The sequence below is a fragment of the Polypterus senegalus genome, chromosome 2 (assembly GCF_016835505.1).
Source record: "Polypterus senegalus isolate Bchr_013 chromosome 2, ASM1683550v1, whole genome shotgun sequence".
In the NCBI taxonomy this organism is placed as follows: domain Eukaryota; kingdom Metazoa; phylum Chordata; class Cladistia; order Polypteriformes; family Polypteridae; genus Polypterus; species Polypterus senegalus.
In genome coordinates this window covers 293,151,866-293,172,814 of record NC_053155.1, presented here as the reverse complement: position 1 = coordinate 293,172,814, position 20,949 = coordinate 293,151,866, and the positions used below count along the sequence as shown (strand labels likewise).

The 20,949-nt window shown below is 38.0% G+C and overlaps 1 protein-coding gene across 15 annotated transcripts in view; it reads right to left on the bottom strand.

The window, feature by feature from the left end:
• nbeaa (neurobeachin a) overlaps nt 1–20,949 on the bottom strand; it is an 894,135-nt gene that overhangs the window by 147,681 nt on the left and 725,505 nt on the right. For all 15 annotated transcript variants that reach the window (XM_039745777.1, XM_039745778.1, XM_039745781.1 and 12 more), the window contains one exon: nt 8,214–8,326. In XM_039745777.1, coding sequence (XP_039601711.1) covers nt 8,214–8,326 — 113 coding nt within the window. The remainder of the gene's footprint in view (nt 1–8,213; nt 8,327–20,949) is intronic.

The window sequence follows — 20,949 nt, the reverse complement described above, 5'->3', positions numbered from 1 at the left end:
ATACCTACAACGCTCGAGAAACAGAGTAATAATGCACATAGTTTTTGGATACTTTAGGCATTAGATTTTTCTTAATAATGTGTGATAACACAGGATCATCCATTATTCCCAAGGTGCATAGATAAAGTTGTGTTAGTTTTTATGGATGAAATACAAGAATGCCGAAAGAGTCACAGAGTACCTGCATATTGCAGAGAAATTTTTGAGAAAAAGATTGAATTTTCAATTCAGTAGAAGTCAGTCAGTCAGTCATTTACCAACACGCTGAACCCTAACACAGGGTCATGGGGGTCTGCTGGAGCCAATCCCAGCCAACACAGGGCACAAGACAGGAAACAAACCCCAGACAGGGCACCAGCCCACCGCAGGGTGCCACATACACACACACACCAAGCACACACTAGGGACAATTTAGAATCGGCAGTGCCCCTAACCTGCATGTCTTTGGACTGTGGGAGGAAACCCACGCAGACACGGAGAGAACATGCAGACTCCACGCAGGGAGTACCCAGGAAGCAAACCCAGGTCTCCTAACTGCGAGGCAGCAGCGCTACCACTGCGCCACTGTGCTGCCCTTCCGTAGAAGTTCATTTCATAAATGTAATATTGAAACTGTTTAGTAGATAAGTTTAGAATTCAGGAATGATTACCTTAATAATTAAAAAAATAATAATTTGGAGTTTTCTGATTTCTTAGTATCATGTAGATTTCACTGATTTAAGATTTAACTTAAGTGTATTTTTTGTTCACTGGCTTCAGTGAATCTATCATTTGAGAACTTTTGGCAGAATTCTTAAAGATTGGAAAGAATTTGGGGAATATTTGATGGATTGCTAGAATTTGATTATTAATTAAAAAGTCCACACAGACAGCGAATGAGCCGGGATTCAAATTCTGGAGCCGTACAACAACAGCAATAACACCTGTGTTGCTGCAGCTCGGATGGCGGCGGCAGCTGCAGAGCGCCCAGAGGCTCGCCTTTGCACCAGGTATAGGGGAAGCAAGATGGCCGAGGACCGGAAGTCCCTCCCTGAGGCAGGCAAGAGATTGGACAGTGTGTGTGTTGTGCCCACCAATGATTGGTCGAAGGCGAGACCAACTAATGTCCGTCCCGTGCCGGGGAAGGACCCAATTGGGCCGGAGGGAAGGCCCCACGCCAGGCAGGTGACACGTGTGGCTGATCGACAGGTAAGTCCACCGCCAGCTGACTGTCTGTGCTTGCTGGTGGCTCTGCACGAGCTGGAGGAGTACCTTCAGCCTGCAGAGTCGCTTTTCCAGATGATACGCACTCTCCGTAAAGGATTAAAGGAGCTGGAGGTGAGCACGGCCGCATCCGTGACGATACTGAGACAGTGGGTGGATTGGCACGATGCTGGAATCTTCGGCCGGAGCAGCGAGTCAGTGCAGGTAAATAATACCAGCACCGGTAAGCAAAAAGGAGGCCCCACCGAAAGGAACCATGACGAAAGTGATCGGATTCAAGTAGGGGGGCTCTGATAGTGGACGTGGCGGTGGGAGCCAATCGCATGGTGAGGGGGGAGTGAGCGATTGGGCAGGCAGGATGCCGGCTGATGAGTGCCACGGGTTCTAGTGCCCTATGCCCCGAGCCAGCGGCGGTCTTGCGTCGCTCCACAGGGACGCAGACGGGACAGGGTCTATACCTCTCCCATAGCCAAACCATCACGGCGTCTCAGAGAAAGAGGAGGAACTGAAGGTTCCTCTAATAAAAAAGTACATGAGGCAGGGTGCTCACGTCCAGAGAAGGGCTGCCCTATGCCGAGGCAGAGGGAAACCCCAAAGTCAGCTGAAGTGACGGGGGTGCAAGCAGTCCCATTGGATGTCCCAGCTCGGGGGTCACAGAGGTCTCGGAAGGGGGGCCAGAGTGACAAGTGCCGGGGTGCTGGTCAGAGGGGGGAGCGTTGCCTGTATATGAGACAAGGAGAGGCCGAGTGGCAGTGTCAGGGCAACATCTCCGCCCCTTGTTCCAGCTTATGTTTTGCAGGACCGGGCCCAGGAGTGGAGTGTGTCGGCTTCCCGCAGTGGGAGACCTGCTCTTGCGGGACGGGCTGCTGAGCCCGATGGGTCTTTGCTGGCGATGGGGCACTGTGGCGAGCGGCTGGTGGTGGTAAAGAGCCGGGACACCCAGAAGGACCAAAGGAGGGATTACATCTCCTCTGGACCACGTGGGGGAGACCGCCCTGGTGGCTATGGGGACCACGGGAAAGGAGCATGGAAGCTCAACCCTATAGGGGCCCATGGCCACCCCCAGGGGGTGCCCAGATGCCTGGAGAGCCCTGGTGCTCAGCACTTCTGCCACACCTGTAAGTGCTGGGGGGAAGAAGACCAGGGACACCTGGAGTGCTTCCGGGTGCACAGAAGGTCATCGGGAGGTACCTGGAGTACATCCGGGTGGATATAAAAGGGGCCGCCTCCCTCCATTTGTTAGCTAGAGTCAGGTGGAAGAGGACGAAGCCTGGAGGAGAGGAGTGGAGGCGAACCTGAAGAGAGAAAGGCATTATGAGCGCCTGGACTAAGGGTGATTGTTACGGGGTACTGGGTTATGTGCATCACTGTAAGTATGGACTGTGTAAATAAACATGTGTTTGGGTGCAAACCAGTGGTGTCCACCTGTCTGTGTCCGGCCTGTTCCCCACAATATATATATATTTATATGAACATTTGTAAATGTGGTCTAATCTTATTGCATAAGTATGCTTCTGAATATACACATGACAAAAAAAAAACACTTTGAGGGAAGAACAAACTGCTTACTTGGAATTTTCATGATGCTGCCTACAGGCGTTCTTGACTTACACAGGTGGAATGTCACTCACAAGATACAGCAGCAATCACAGATATCTGATGCAATGACATGATGAGTTTCTGTAAGTAAGTAGGCCATCTGTGAGGTAATTCTAACAAGTTAGGTAAACAACTTCTCTGAGTTCTGAAACTCTTCAGTTCTATATGTAATTTTTAATTGATGTCCAATTATGATCGACAGATTTGTATCTGTATGTTACTGTGCAGTGGTTTATGGTGCCTTGCACCTCATCTTTGTCATCTGCAGTGGCTTTATATAACCAGCACCATCAATGTCCTTTTGTTAGTATATAATAATTAACAAACTACACTCTCTGAAAAGATCCACCAATTTGAAAACGGGATTTTACAATTGTGATAAATTGTAGAGTCCACTGGTGTTAAAAGTATTTCACAGAAAAGAATGGCATTGAAAATATTATTGATTTAAGTAAATTAAGCATCACTGAACATTGGAAATGTGGATTTAAATGGATTTTTACTTTTATGAATCACAGGGCTTTGTAAGTATTTCAATAAATTATATTTTTACATTTGATGCACTTAATATAATTTCTTAAAAACATTTAATGAATTTCAAGGTTAGGAGACCAAACCAATCCTACGAGCACTTTGTTCAAATGCAGGAAAACAGCCCTGAACAAGGCACCAGTCCATCACAGTGTCCACTCCTACACATGTCCACACTCGCACACATACCGGGCCAGTTTGGAATTTGCAATTAACCTGACCTTCATGTCAGAGACAACCAATGTAACCCATCAGGAGAAGGTGCTGAGTCATTAAGGACAACATCCAAGCACGAGAGTATAACCTGGTATTGTTCTGAGGTGGCAGTACTTTGATGCATATACTGTAACAATAGATGGGGAATACATTTTTAGATTTGAAAGAAAAGTGTCAGTAAACAAGGTAAAAGAAAATGACAGCATTTGTGTTTTATTTGGATTACTTCACTCATGCTATGGGAAGTGTTTAAATACATTGATTCACACAAAATGTGTTAAATGAAATATTGTACTGTATATGATGACATCAAACCATAATAATATGTTGAAACTTTGTGAATGAGTCATGTTAAACAAATAAATGGAATTTCTGCATAAGACCTTGTTGGGCCCTTAAAACAATGTTAGCACTTCATTGCAGTACTTTGCTTCATTCAAATCAAAAAGCCTCCAGCATCATCATTTCCTTTTCTTCTTGACAGCAAATTAACAATTTAAAGAAGGTAAAAATTGTAAAGATTCCTTTAGTAAGCATTTCATGCACATTTAATAATAATATTTTTTTGCCATTGGCTAAAAGGTGTGTATTTTACAAGCTGTTAAAATGACCTGTCTGTTCTAATTATTTTTACATGATGGAAGTTATTAAAAGAAAATAAAAAGATTATAATACATTTCCGATGTAAAATTCATTTACCCAAAAAATGAGATGGAAACTTACCCTGCACTTTGTGTAATAATGTGAGTCAGGAAAAGTTGGTTTTAACAGTACAAACTGAATCCAGATTACAGTGAATTTAATTATTTGCAATTATTAAGTTAACCAAAAACATGAGAAAAAAAATGAGATGTCCAAACCTTTAAAATTTACATTTTAAATACTTTGTTAGCCTTGTTTCCCAAATGAGTTTTTATTAAATATTCAGCTGCAAATAGGAGAATTACCTTATAGCTTGAACAGATGTTCCTGACTGGGACAGAGTTCTAACTCTGTCCTGCTATACACAGAAAAAACTTGTGAAAAATGTTAAGAGGTTTTTTTTTTTTTCTTCGCTCCGAAGGTCTGTCAGTCAAACATATCACATGAAAAAGGTTTGCTCAATGTGTCAGGACTAAAGACAGCTTGCCAATTTCGCAATCCAAATTCCACAAGAGCTAACTAAATGAGACTGTAGATCAGCCAGGCACAGCAGAAAACTGGGGCAACCAGTTTGATACGAAGTGAAAGGAGCAACTGCAAAAAGAGCTGCTACAGCTACATAAAGCCTGAAAATGATCACAGTAATCAGTTCTAAAGAGAATAACTCTAGCATTAGTAGAGAGAATAAGTCTAGCATTTGTCAGACTACTAAATGTACAACACGCATAATTTGAAAGAGTGATCTATGGGTTTTTATTATGTTTAAGTAACTATTGGGGCTCATTCATTGGTACGCGTGGATTTATGACTCGGAAATACTACTAAAGAAGAAACACATGAAATTAATGATAATACGAGTGCATGTATGTGTGCTGTGATAAATTTGATGACTCTCAGGTTACCTGCCCTCCAAGGCTGGCAGAATGTTCTATGTGATAATCTTTAACTCCTACCAACCGTCAGAAAAAGTTCTTCTAGTGTTTTGCTAGTCCCGCAATATTTCTCACTCACCCTGCTGAGATGGAATTGTGATCAATTCCTGTTAGACCTAACTGTTAAGAAATAAGGCATAGTGCCCCTTGGCAGTGACTGTCTAACCACACCCTGCATGCCCATTGCCAGTACTGTGCCACTCTGACACTTCTGTACCGGGAAAACCTTTGACAGTTGAGCAGCTTGTTACAGAATATGTGAAGTGGTAAATATCTTAAAAATAACCTTATGCTGCTTGTTTTATAATAAACATATAATGTTGTTTATTTTACTAATTCACTGTACATATAATTAATTTACAAGCTCACACATACTGATACAAGGCTGCGGGATATTTAAGCTTATCTCTGGTACTAAGGAGTGCAAGGCAAAAATCACTTTTCAGCTCTAATTGATACACTACTTACTTCTCTCCATTAGACGAAAAATGTATGTTTAAAACACAGTTGCATTAACTGTAAAAGACTGATGTGGAAAAGTTTGAGTAGTTGTAATCATCATCACTACAGGAGATAAAACGTAAAGAGCAGAATAGGAAATGTAGAGAATACAGGCCAGGTTTTCAAATACAGCAGTTTCTTTGACACCTTATGTTAATAATAATTCTAATTATGCTTCTACAACAATAATTTGGTTAATACTTCAATAGAGACTACCATATAAATGCACTTATTAAAGTAATAATAATAATAATAAGGTTAATAAAATTGTAAAACACTAGGAAACAATGAACACAGGAAGAAACCATCATTGCAAGGTACTTTACAATTAGAAAATAACAAAATGGTCATGAAAGATCAATTTAATGCCTGAACACCACTGAGATGCCCGGGACTGCAACATGCTTTTCACGGACTACCGACTCTGTCAGGCCACTCAGATTCCCACAGCTGCAGATTCAGAGGTTCATTGGCTTTGTTGGCCAAAGGTGTCAAGCAGTAGCGCTGGCAGAAGGCAGACACGTGAGATACAGTAGGGCGGCAAGATGAAGCGGAGGTGCCTGCTGACTCCTACGCAAATATTATTCATAACAAACACCATTTCTGAACACAGTGCTGTGTATGGTTTCGCCTGATATCAGAAAATCTCGATCCAAGTGATGTTTATCAACTATTTTGTTCTGTTGTCTGAACTGTCTGAATGTATTTGTTGGTTAGGTGAAGAGGAATGCAAATCTAAGATTTCTCCAAAATTCAAGGATAATTAGCTACAAAATATCTGCCTTTTACCAATCTTTTTTAACACAGAAGCCTACAATTATCTCCTGGAATTGATGAAATATCTACCTGTCTGTCCGTCTGTCTATGGCATATATGTAACCTTAGAAATCACGTGGAGCATAAAAGTAGTTTAGTACAAACAATTATGCTGGCTAATCAGTTAACTGAAATTAGTATGAAACAAAATGGTCCAGCAGCATCTTCCAACTGAGAATTTACATTTGCAAATACAAGTTGAGTTTAGGTACCACAAAATTATATACAACAGGAAACTGAAAGGAAAAAATCAAAACCTTTGTAACATTGTTACTGTATGTTGTTTGCCAAAAGCACTAACAACAGAAAAAAAAGGGATTTAACTCCTTCAAAGGGTCGCTAACCCAGATTCTAACAAGCATGTTCAATGTCCTCTGGGTGACCTTTCTGCTACATACTCATGATAATAAAAGCAGAAATAGAGTTTGACTGACATTGTTTCCTCAAGGCACACATTTTGTACGGGTGAGGGGAAACTCAAATGCAATATATAAGAAAACTCAGAAGAATGTTCTCAGAGAACCAAACCAGATAAGCAATGAAACTAAACAGATTATATTTAATGATAAGTGATTTATAATTATTTAGAAATAAAACAGGGGTCTGGAAGACATTCTTCAACTATTGTAGTTTGTTCAGCATATCAGATACCATCCATCCATAATGTGAGAGAGTTTCTTATGGACGACCATTTATTATCTGCCTCCTACCAGTCTGCCGGAGCCTTCCTGTGTAAAGGGATTAAGGTAATGCTGGGAATAAAATCTGTTCTGTCTGGTTAACATTCTGGAGTCTACCACATAAATTATGACCTGTTTAAAGTTCCAATATCTGTGCCAAAATACCTAAGTAACATTGGACATCAAATAAACTAAATGGGTTATGTCTGCTTTGTTCCACAACATTATCCTGACATGACATCATCCAAAATCACTTTGAAAAGGTAGTACAGTATTAAGGGATGCTAAGAGCTTGTTAGTTGAAATAATGAATGTTTTTGTTGTATCATCTTTTGAATTTAAAACACCAACACAGCACCAGTAACAGCAAATTAGAGAGAGATAAACAAACAAAACAGTCTCCTTTGTGAGCTCCTTCCATCTTTTATAGAGCTGACACCATTATGGAAAAGAGAAGAAAACAAATTCAGCATGTGAAGTATGCCAATTATGTTACGAGTTCTCATTCACGATGTAAAGGGAAACAACAAAGTTGAATGATTTCTTATTAAAATGAATTTCTGTATAATATTGATTAACAATTTATGCAAAACTATTTATCTCAAGTACAACAAAGTACATTTTGGGAATGTAAGCAAACTTTCAAGAGCTAATAAAACTGTTTTCTTTATTTATCTTTAAATTTAAGCAAACATTACAGTTACTTTGAAACAGATCTCTGATTAGTAGATATTAATTAGCATTATTAAAACAGTTATTTGCAGGTGCTCACTAATATGCTTACAATTTGTTTATGAATCCGACATTGGATTGTAATGTTTGCAATAAATCTCCTTGCTACTATTTTAAACCTATCAAACTGAAATAGATAACTTGTTTATTATATTTCTACATTAAAAAAACAGATCAGCTTTGACCCAACTAATGACTGTAAATAAAATTAACATCATAGGGAGAATATATTGGATCAATTACTTGACTGTACAAAGCAATAAATATCAAAAAGGTTCATTTTGTTTACTTTAAAAAGATTCAATTAAAACATTCCAGTTTTTTTTTTTCCCAATTACTCAATAAAGGATTAGTACAATACCTTTGAGAGGTCTCTGAAGTTTCCAGGTAGTGTCAGGTCCAACTCTTCTGACTCATAGTTGGTTAACACCCATGGGAAGACAGGATACTGATTTAAATCATTATACGTCCTCCCTAGGGCCAATTAAGAAACACAATTAGCAATATGCACACATTCAACAATATGCTTTTACTGATTAAATGAAATGATTAACTTCTGTTTGATCCAACTCATATTTCTTTCATTTCTATTTTTTTTATGACCAGTAAGTACTTTTTTCAGAAACAACATAAAAATAATAATGATACTGAAAATTCACCACTCACATTCAAAACAGAACTGCATGTTGCACCATAATGGCTCAGTTAAAGGAATTTAATTATTTTTATAATGGGATAACTAGCCATTCAAGCTAAAAGGTAGTTAAGGAAAATATTACAGATAAGGTGAATGATGACTTAAAAAGATTCTTTCAGTATCTTAGTAGTAAAAAATAGTTAATGAGATGATGAATTATATCGTGAACACTAAGGATAATTCAAAATTTACAAGGACTGAAACAGTCATTTGTCTAAACTTGCTTTTTTTTTGAAGTTTTCACATATGAGGGAGTGGAGGGCCTACCAACAGTAACTTTAACTACTAGAACCAAGTTATTTGTAAATTGCAGAGGAAGAAATACTGCTCGACTTAAAATGGCTGAAATCTAGCAAAGCAAAAGAACCAGATACAGTAACATTTACCCCAGAGTGCTTAAGGTGGTTAATGAGTACACTGCACATTGGAGAAACTTCTAAGGACTGCAGAAGAGCAAATATTATCCTGTTATATAAAAAATGTGACTGGGCAGATCCAAGTAATGATAAGCTGGTAGGATTTACGCACATCACAGGTAAATTAATGGAAGAAATTATTAGGGAGAAGACTGAGCAGCACATGACAAGAACAGGAGCTTTACTGAATAGTCAACATGAGTTCAGAAAAGCCAAAACATGCTGGAATTCTATGGAGAAGCAACAAAAGGATAAGGTCAGAGAAGTGCATCTGATAAGATTTATCTTGATTTTCAAAAGACATTTGATAAGGTCTCATATAAGAAGCTTTCAGAAAAACTAAAAGACGAGGGAGTTCAGAGCCTGGTGTGTAGATGGGTACAGGATTAGCTAAAACACAGTCGGGAGAAAGTTATGGTGAGAGTAACCTAACCAGAAATGGGTGATGTTAAATGTGGTGTCCCTCAGGTGTTACTCATAGAGCCACTTGTATTTTTAATGACTATAAATGATGTGGATACAAATATTTGCAAGTTGTTTAAGTTTGCAGATGATACCAAGCTAGGTGTAACTGAGAATAGTCTATAATCAACTGAATTATTACAGAGAGACTTGGACAGAATACAGGCTTGGGCAGATTTGTGCTTGATGAAATTTAATGGAAACAAATGTAGGGCATTAAACATTAGAAGTAGAAATGTTAGATTTCAAAATAAAATGGGATGTCTGAAAAATGACCTGGGAGATGTAGTAAACTTGTCGCTATCAACATCCAGACAGTGTTCAGAAGCCATTAAGAAAGCTAAGAGAACGTTAAGTTATGTAGCATGATGTGTGGTGTACAAGTCAAAGGAAGTTATGCTTAAGTTTTACAACACATTTGTGAGGCCGCACCTGGAGTACCATATACAGTTTTGGTTCTCTGGCTACAAAGAAGACATAGCAACACTAGAAAAAGTCAAGAGAAGAGTGACTTCTGGTCAATTCCAGAACTGCAAGAAATTAGTTATGATGAGAGATTTAAGTTTAAGCAAATGAGGATTAAGAGGTGACATGATTAAAGTTTTAAAAATTATGACAGAAAGTAGTGTAGTATATCCATGCTGTTACTTTAAAATGTTTTCAACAGGAACACGAATACAGCTGGAAACATGTTAAGGGTGAATTTTGCAGAAATGGTAGAAAGATTTTTTCTCCTCCCAGAGAACTATAGACACAAGGAATAGATTAGCAAGGAGTGTGGTACAGATTAGTGATTTAGGGACATTGACATTTCATGTGATGTTACTTTAGAGAAATTAGGTGAGTAGAATTGGTGAGCGTAGCTTTAATTGCCTGTTTTTGTCAAATATTATTAATGTTCTCATGTGCTGTTGTAATTACTTTGTTATCCACTATATAAAATGCAAGTCTTAATTAATACTAGTACACTTTAAAATTTCTAATTCACACATTCTAATGAATAATCTTTGTCCACTTATAATATCAGCATCATAGAATACACTTGTCAGGTTCCAAACTTTTTAAGAGAACCTTGTATGTATTGAAATAATATGATTAACAATAATCTTTGTCAACAAGTATTCCGACTTGGAAAAAAATGATTAATTAAAATTAACTCTGATCATCAAAGAAAAGAAATGACAAAATCCTCTTCAAATGTTGCTCAATGTGGTAGAGCACACTTCCAAATAATAGTAATCAGTAACTACCGACAGAATGCCTCCTGTTTTTCATTACCACAAACCTGGTACATAAAAAAGGCAAATGATAACAGATATGTAATCAGTTTTATCCACTTTTGAACCCTTTATTTCAATCACTGGATCTCATTCATGTATTACTAAGGACCACACACAGGCAGATAATAAAGTGGCCAAATAAACTGATGTTTGTATCTATAGCGATAAACAGGAAGTCTTAGTAAACATGCATACATGCAGATAAGGTACAAACACTGCTCCACAAATTGCTCCAAAATACCACTGTGTCACCCAATTCAAACACAAAAATGGTTTTAACTTTAGATTAAGATAATAGACCTTAGCGAAAGCTTTTATCTGAATTATCAAGGTCAAATAAAAGTTAAGGACTGTTTAGCAGTGATCTTCACTTGTAGACTTAATTAACAAAATCTTAGTGAGTCAGGGGCTCCCGTAATTGCTCCCATGAACCCCATTTGTGCAATCTGACATCACAAGTAACTTAGACCAGTCTGTGACGTGCCCTGACAGAAGCAAACAGGTTTGATTTTGTCTTGAGTCATAGAGGCAATCTTTTGTGTATTTCAATACTTAGAGCCAATTAGCTATCAACCAAAACTACAAAGCGTAAACTGTGGCTGCAAAAGAAGAAGGTAAACTGTTGTTTTATGGATCTTACAAACAGAAGAGATGTTTGTCTGTCCAATGTCTTTCATTTATTCTGCTATGACAAACTGGAAAAAGCAAAAAGAAAGAGATGAGACTGCAATTGAATTCTCCATACCTGGAAAGCATTTATGAAAGGAACTGGCACCATAAAGCAACATTTTAACTGGCTGTCTGTATGCAGCCAGTTCTCGATACTTTGATAATGTAAAACAATGTTGAAAAGTCATGCTGGGTAACCCATCATCCTCTGAGATCCCTAATTGTGCAATTTGATATCTTCAATGTCACAAGATCCAGCAACTGCTCTGTATATAATGGCTCTTTTGCGGGTGTTTTTGCAACCCCCAAACTCAAAAGAAACCAAAAAATATAGTGGAAGAAAGGTTTCATTACAACTGAATAAAGAAGGCACAGCACTTTCAAGGAACAACACAACAAATGAGGCAGTAAAGCAAAAATGTAAAAGACCCTTCACACAAATCTCCCTGCTTGCAAATCTTGTCTTCTCCTTCTTCCTGCCAAGTAAACTGTCATCCACACTCCACCTGATTCCAACTTCAGTAAAGCAATGCCTAATGACTACTTTTATACCTGATCTCTGGATGACTTTTGAAGTCACTTCTAGTCTCCTCTGAAGTATCTCTGGGTCAGGCCTACCCCTACAAAACCCCTGGGGTTGTGTACTTAGATGTCCTTCTGGCAGCCGCAGGTAACCTGCCAGACTGCTGGCCCATTTGTAACCTAAGGGCCAAACAAATCTGCTGGAGCCTCAATAGCTGCCTCTCACTACCAATTGCTACAGGGCTGGGGAAGGTTCACTCTTTTATAGCGGACTTCCCACCATCATTCTGCTATATTTACATCCATTGAATAATTAAATTCAGTAATTTATATACATATGTATATATATATATATATCAGATCTGTTTTACTTTTTTAACTTGAATTGGGTAATAATGTATACAAATACCATATGTTTTAATACATGTGTGTAAGTTCTCAGTGTATAGCACTAGCATAACAAGAGAAGTGAATTGTTTAAAACCTTGTTGTACAGTATACTGTATATAAATTAAAGTACTAATAAAATAAATAGTATAAAACAATTGAAAATAGGAATAGTAGAACCCCACAGGTTTCTTTTTAAAGGTGATTGAGTTCAACATCTATCAATTTCAATCATCTTAATTAAAACTGTTATTAGATCACAGTAATTTGGAGCCTATCCAGACACCACTGGGCATAAGGCAGGAACTAACTAAGGATGACACTGAATTCCATCTTGTTAACTGAAAAGAATTATTGTAATACAGTACACACTATTTCACATTGTAGGAGAAAAACAGTAAACCCAGCAAAATAAAAATTCTACACAGAGAGTGACTGGGTCAAGAATTGAACCCAGCTCTCTGGAACTAGAGGGACAATAGTCCTGACATTTTTCCCACCCAGTCCTAAGTGTTAACTACAGATAAAAACTTCAGGAATGACTCAGAAGTTTTATGGTGAGCTTCAATTATAGAAAATTGAGAGAAGAATACTTTATTGAATATGGACATGAGGGAACAAATGCTTAGGATTTGTATGTGTGGGTTATGTGAGCATACATGTCAGTCACAGGGGTGGATGATATTACTCCGTACAAAATATTGGATGAGGTGTATAAGTTCAAAACTCAACAGGGTCTCCCTATACATAGAAAATAAAGTATACACTAAATGACAAAAATATGCTTCAGACAAAGTGGGAATTTGATGAAAATCAATAAAACAAAGGCAAATTAAATTAAACAGGTTAATAACATGAGCTTTAGAAAGGCTATGTGAGCCTCAGTGCAAGCTTGGGGAAATCTGACAGAAATGAAAGGAGCTTTTGCCAAGTGAAAATGTTAATGACAGTGAAATACTGTTTTTAATTAGATCATTGCTGCCTGTACATTGAGTCCTTTAAGTTTGATATTCCCCTGCCTGTCTGATTGCAACACTGTACAGACATTTTGTCATCTGTAGGTCATTAGAAAGAATTTTTAATGATTTTTTTCTGCATACTTCAGCCCTGCTTAAAATCTAATTAGATGACAATAATATATCCAGATACTTTATCTAAATATAAGCGCTTCTAATTATTCAGTGTGAAAATCACACTTTGTACAACAGAAAAAGGTGAAAGATGTTTTTTTTGTAAATTAGGTCTAAATGAGTGGCAAAATAAGAAAAATGTGGAAATTGCTTATGAATCTACAATACAAGTATACTTAGACTTGCAGTCACTTCATTTTAGAATGAATGTAAAAAGGTTTATAGCAATAACTATATGCTGTTTAAGTATGCATATCTAACATTTGCAATCTGTTGACAAGTGTGTTTTCTAATCGAGTTAATTCAGGACAAAGATTTTGCATAAATTACCATTTATTTGATCCAGAACTGTATTACTGTGTATCTTTTTGTTTATGTTCACTCCAGTAATATTTCAAAATAAACAATTAATACATTGATACTTATTCAATAGTCGTGTACAAATAGTTAAATACTTTGTTGCTCCGTCCATTTTAATAAATGATGCAGTCAAAATCGACTTTTTTTTTAAATAGAATATGACATTTACTTTGGTTATTCACAGTAAAACATTAATGTAGAAATGAAGTCTTTGAGTTAATAATGAGCATTCGTAACTTTATTATGTAGATGACAAGGCAAAACAGTGTACCCATTGCTAAACCGCTTAATGCAGTTCAGAAGCCTATCCCAGGAGCTCCAGGCACAAAGGCAGCACGCTCCAGCTATGGATGGAGTGCTACCTCAGGGCACCTGAACTCATACTAGGTCAGCTCAGAAGCGCCATTCAACCTAGCATACGTATCTTTGGGTTGTGGGAGGACTGAACCTAGACTCCTGCTAGCGAGACAACTCTACCTGTAATATTTCAGTATATTAACTTTGCTGTGGCTAATCATGTTACAGTAATAGGACATACAATAACTTTCACAAATCCCTGCATCACTTCTCTGCAAGCAATATAAAATATATATATATTTTTTGTTTTTGTAGATAAAATCTCAAATACTGAAGAATTACTATAAGAATATTTGATGTTTAATCCAGTCTGTTACTCATGTTTCTATAAAAAGTACCTAAACGTTCAATTAGGAGATTAGATATGAACTCTGGCAAGGTTATTAGGATTTGAGTTATTATATCATCATCACTGTTTAATAGACATTTTCGCCGCTGTTACTCAGGTTTGCCAGTTGTTCCTCTAATGTTTTCTCTTCCACCCTCTGCTGTCGAGGTGAAAGCCATTTTTTTTTCCTGTCATCTGGTACCACCACTAACCAGGTTTATTTTGGTTTCCATTTAGTCTTATACCTTTCATATTGGTGCACCTCTCCACTCAATCATCCTCTGCCATTTTGCTTCACACCTTTCCTGTTTCTCTTCACAACAACACATCGAGCCTTTCTATTGGCTGAGCACACATCTTTGTATCATTCTCATGTCTGTTCTTTCCAGCTTTGCTTCATGTTCCGCCTCCACTGGACATGTGTCACTCCCATAGAGCTTACAACTCCACACAGCTTTCATAAACTTTTCCCTTCTATGCAAAAGATGTTTCTTTAAAAGTTAGAATGGCAGGCAGCTCCTGGAATTCCTTCAATGTACCCATTACTACTGGGCATGTACCTCAATCTGCACTTGAAATTTCACCTATTAGGCTTACCCTAATTTCTCCAAAACTACGCCATTACCATTATCAAAATTTATGCTCACTAAATCAATATTCTGCAGCTCACTAAAGAACTTTACTGTACAAAGTATATGCTTGCAGATTTCAGACAACCCTTCACAACACTACATTGTTTATGAACAACCTATGGCACAAATCATATGGCCATGCAACCATCGTATACATGCCTCCTGCCTCTATAGATCCCACGTCACTTTGGTCTTTCCTACATTTGCACTGATGCCTTTTTCTTTTATGATAATGATTTCAATTTCAGTATCTTCTATTTCAATTCTTCTTCACATTTTGGTATCAATATGAGATTATCAATATGCATGAGCTTCCATGGCAAATCTTACATGGGCTTCTCTCATCACCACCTTCATCATTATCACAAATACAACAAACTAGAAAGGACCCTTTGTGCTGCCCCACCTTCACCTTAAGACTTCCACTACCACATCTACTGTCCTGACAATCATTTGTGCGTATCCATAACACAGACACCACTGCAGACAATAGTCACTCGTTCACACTTAACTTTCTCAATGCCCATCTTACCACCACTTGTGGCACCCTGTCAGTGCCTTCTCCAGAGCTACAGATGCAAACCATGGCTTCTTTCCTTTGACTGATGCTTTTTCCACTATCAAAACAGTTTCAATTTGTATGCAAAGTTACAATTTGTTAACTATAGCATTTCAGAATATTAAAACAATGTGGATGAGAAGTGGCCATTCAGCACAACAAAGCTCAAAATAACAGTAAAGAAAGTTTTCTAGGTTTCCAAACTCCTACTGTTTGCCACCCTACTTGGAAATCAATTCCAGGTATACATGATTCTCTTTGTGAAAAAAAAACTTTCTCACGTTTGTGCAATATCTACAGTGACCATTTTTGTTCCCATGTTCCTATTGAATAATTTATCTTTAAACCAACAGTTGGGATTCACTGTACTATTTTTTTTGTACCTTTAAAATTCTGTTTGCCTAAATTAAAAAATGTGCACACTTTCCTCATAGCTCATAGTCCTGATATTAGTCAAGTTGCCTTTCACTATACTCTTTTTAGATTCCCTGTCTTTTTTCATATGGAGATCAAAACTGCACACAATACTCCAGTTGAGGACTCACTCATTTGTTAAATGGCTTAACTATAACCTCTCTTGACTTGTACTCTACATATCAGGGATGTTATACATGTACATCCTAACATCATCTTATTAGCCTTTTTAATGGTGTCTGTTCACTGTCTGGATACAGAAACTGAAGTATCCACAACTCACAGGTGTCACGATTTAAAAGGAGCTCTGTCCCTGGTCCCTTTTTTGTTTATTTCAGTCTAGTTATTTTGCTGTTTTTAATCTTTTGTGATTCTTTTCTCTGTATTTTCTCTCTCTCTCTCTTTTTTTTGTTAAGTGCTTACTTCTGTTGTTCGGTTCCTCTTTTCCTTACCTTCTGGAATTTTTCGGGCTGTTTTTTTATTTATTATTTTCAATTTTTCTGCCATATACTTGCCCAAGCCTGTGTTCTGATTTAGACGATTCTAGAGTATCTGCCCTTCCACAAATGTCTCTTTATTCATCATATTTTTTCTCTTAGTACTGTCAGCGACTTTGCTTGTTTGTTTGTTTCATTCTTTCTTTGTTGATTTATAAATCCAGGAAATAGAAAGAGAAGTCAAATAAACAATGTGGCATGTTAAGAATATTTCATGGACTTGTAAAAGCCAGGGCGTATCTGGAATACAAATTCTATAGAATGACTGCAAATGTGTATTCCTTTGAGGAAAAATGGTGTGTTCATTAGGCAATTTGTAAACTTGAAGATAATGAGTTGACTTTTCTTATTTGACATATGAATTAAGTATTGTTTCTTTTTTTTGGGTGAGTTGGGGTTTTATTTGTTTGCTTTACTTACAATATTGTAAATGATTTGTTGAGTATCGATTAATAAAGTTAAATTCAAAATTCAAAAAAAAATTCCTTAAACTCTTTCTTTCTTTCTTTCTTTCTTTCTCTTTCTTTCTTTCTTTCTTTCTTTCTTTCTTTCTTTTTGCAATTATCCTTGACAGCACCTGGTTAAATGCCCCTTCTCAATGAATGTGGTCTTTAACCTCATTTTCTTCTTAGTGTGAATGCACACTGACTTGCTCTTGTGTAAGTGATCAACCTAGGATTCTATCCTTTAATGCCTTCCTCGCTGATAATTTATTTATTTACTATTAATGGCAATAACCATTTTCCCATAATTTACTCAGTAGTCAAGTGAGAGACATATCCTTCATTTTGTGTTTGTGCACAGGCTTGGTAATGTGATCAAAGTTCCATTTACCCAAGAAGAAAACAAGCAGAAGTTTTTGTCAGTTTGCCTTTCTAATAATATTGATCATAAAGAAGATAAACCTGTATTAATTGTGCAACATAAGTCATATATTGACAATATATGAGCCACAACAAATTCATAGAAAGGAAACTGCATAGAAAGAAAGTGAAAAACAAAGTAAAATGGAAAAAACACCAAAGAGTAATTTTGCCAATTTCTGTATTAGCTGTTAACATAAAAAATACATTGGGGTGTTTGTTCGGAAAAAAAAAGTCGAAATACCCGCCCTGTTACCAATATCAATAACTGTCAAGTACTATTATGTAATGTGTTGCAGAGCGTGACTCCACGATACTGCTATGGTGTAGATATGGGAACCTGTGTCCATGACACTCAATTAAATAAGGCAAATTGAAGAATGTTATGTAATATTATTTACCCAATTTAGTTGCCAACCTTCTGTATTCAAAGAAACTTGGAGATCCTATATGGAACAACTAATACAGATAGGAGTATGATGTTTGAGGAAGCAGGCAGGAAGTACACAAAGTTTGCACCCTCTTATGTGACTGATGTTTGACAGGTACAGTACAAAGTGTCTTTTGGCAGACGAAAAGAGCCACAAGATTGTGACCGTGATATCATAGACACTACTTTCTAAAGCACAAATTGTTGGCAGACCTCACTCATCACACACTCTGTCATTTCAATTTTTCTTCTTCTTTAATTTTTTTGGACTGAATGGATTTTTGAGCTGAGTTGTAAAAGTGACAAAAACTGAATTTGGTTAGTGGAAACATTACTAGATTAAATAATTATTACTTGACAATTTTATTTTTTTTCAGCCTTATCATATGAACATGGTGGAAAAATTATTTCTATATATTAAATTGATTTTTTTTTACCTAGATAAGAGTTCAATTATTGAAAATGTCACGACAGGCTTTGAATTTTAATGTTGTCTTCTTCACATTTTATTACTCATTTTCTCCTTAAAGTTGCAGTTGAGCTCATCACAGAATATAAAATAATTCTTAGCATGCTCTTAGTGGCAAAGAAATTAAAGCGGCTTAACAGGCTCAACAGTTTCCCCAGGATGTACAATATATCACTGGTGAAAATGTCAGACCCCTGGATCTAGGCGGAAATAAGGAATGAGTTATACAGTATTTGCAGATCTCATGTCTTTGTTCTATTATTGCAGCAAGAGCCACGTTAAGCACACAGAAATACTTTACTTTTTCTGTTGTGTACTGTTGTATTTTGCATGAAGGATTCCTGACAATTAGTAATTAAAATGCACAAACTGTACCATTTTTTTACATTCGTGAATAGGGCCGTCTTGCTGCTTTTTGACTCTCTTGGATTGAGAAACAAGCTGTTACATCAGCACCTGTGGCACAGGTCTGGATCTTGCTTGACAGTAACAAAGAAGTCAACACTAAAGGACTGTCAAAAAAGTAATGAAATGTGAATAAGAGCTCAATTGTCTTATATGTGGCTGGTATATGGGGTGATGTTGGTTTGGCAGTATGATGGGTCTGCTCTCCTTATAGCTCAGTAAGTCTCTACTAAGTTTAGTATCTGATGCATTTCACAAACGTTAAATCTCTTATAGCTCAGTAAGTCTCTACTAAGTTTAGTATCTGATGCATTTCACAAACGTTAAGAATTAAAATGAAATCAGAAAAAGCTTGGTGATAAAAATATAAGGAAGGTTTTGGTGAGAACGGCCCAACTTAGGCCATCAATCTATGTTCACCCTTAAAAAACATGGTGGGTGGGTTGGCGCCCTGCCTGGGATTGATTCCTGCCTTGCACCCTGTGTTGGCTGGGATTGGCTCCACCAGACCCCTGTGACCCTGTAGTTAGGATTCAGCGGGTTGGAAAATGGATGGATGAATATTTCATGTATATTTTAGGTCTATTTGCATGAAGCAATATTAAAAGTAAATTCTAATTAATTGTGTGTTGTAAGATATGGCCGGCCATGTACCCCGGCCAATACCCCCAAGCCGCCAGATGGAGCCCTCCTTGCAGCATGGAGGTCCCCAGAAGACCAGCAAGGCATTATGGACCATGTAGTTTTTATGCACCGCCCTGCTGGATGCCTTGGGGGCCACGAGAGGGAGCTGCAGGGAGGACCGAAGAGTTCTTCATGCCCTATGACCTGGAAGTTCGTCATAGGAAGAGCGACGGGCTTCCGGGGTGAGAAAAAAACATTATTTACCCTGACCCGGAAGGAATAAGGACTTGTGGACTGTTGGGAAGGAACACCTCCGGGTCAGGGAATATAAAAGGACTGTGGGAGCTCCCAGACGATGAGCTGAGTTGGGAGGCAGGGTGGCTAAGCATCTGGGAGTGGAGGATTGTTTATTATTGTGGTTTATTGTTATTGGAGAATTGTGGAGAGGAGCGTGCTTTGTGCACTTTATTATTATAATAAATATCATCTTTGGACTTTTACCTGGTGTCTGACGTATAGTCTGAGGGTACAAGGGTGCGAGAAGCATCTTATTCTGTTACAGTGTATAGGTGTACATACAAAATCCATCCATCCATCCATCCATCAAACTTTCCATCCATATTTTAAACCCTCTTATCCAGAGCAGCGGAAGCTTGAGCTTATCCCAGCCAGCATTGGGTAGAAAGCAAGAATGACCCAAAACCAGGGTGCCATGCCATTGGAAGGGTGAACAAAACTAAACACACACAAACACACTCATCAGGAGCATTGGCAATCTGCCAAACCTTCACGTCTTTGGACTGGGGGAGAAAGTGGACCACCTGGAGGAAACCCATGTAGACACAGGAAGAACATGAAGACTCCAGGAAGGGAGCATCTAGGACGTGAACCCTGGCCTCTTTGTTGTGAGGCCACCACTGTGCCATTATGCTGCTCTTTTATTATGTTAAAATATTAAGTCTGAGGGTGCCCAGAACTAAAGCTGCTTCTAATGATCCATTCGTAACCCTTAACACCACAAAATAATCACTGCTGGAGATAGGAAGAAAAAGGACTGATTTCATCTTCATCAGAATGGTAAGAATCACTGTGTTCAACAGTTAACTTCACATCATAGTGTCATAATTTTCCAAGTATTTTCTAATAATCTTCAACAGCTTAAAATTTTAGTGATTAAGACATTTACAAGATAAAATCTTCTTCTTTTTCTTTAGGCTGCTCCCGTTAGGGTTGCCACAGCGGATCATCTTCTTCCATATCTTTCTGTCCTCTGCATCTTGTTCTGTTACCCCCATCACCTGCATGTCCTCTCTTACCACATCCATAAACCTTCTCTTAGACCTTCTTCTTCTCCTCTTACCTGGCAGCTCTATCCTTAGCATCCTTCTCCCAATATACCCAGCATCTCTCCTCTGCACATGTCCAACCAACACAATCTCGCCTCTCTGACTTTGTCTCCAAACCGTCCAACTTGAGCTGACCCTCTTTTCTAATCCTGCTCATCCTCGTCACGCCCAATGCAAATCTTAGCATCTTTAACTCTGCCACCTCCAGCTCTGTCTGCTGCTTTCTGGTCAGTGCCACCGTCTCCAACCC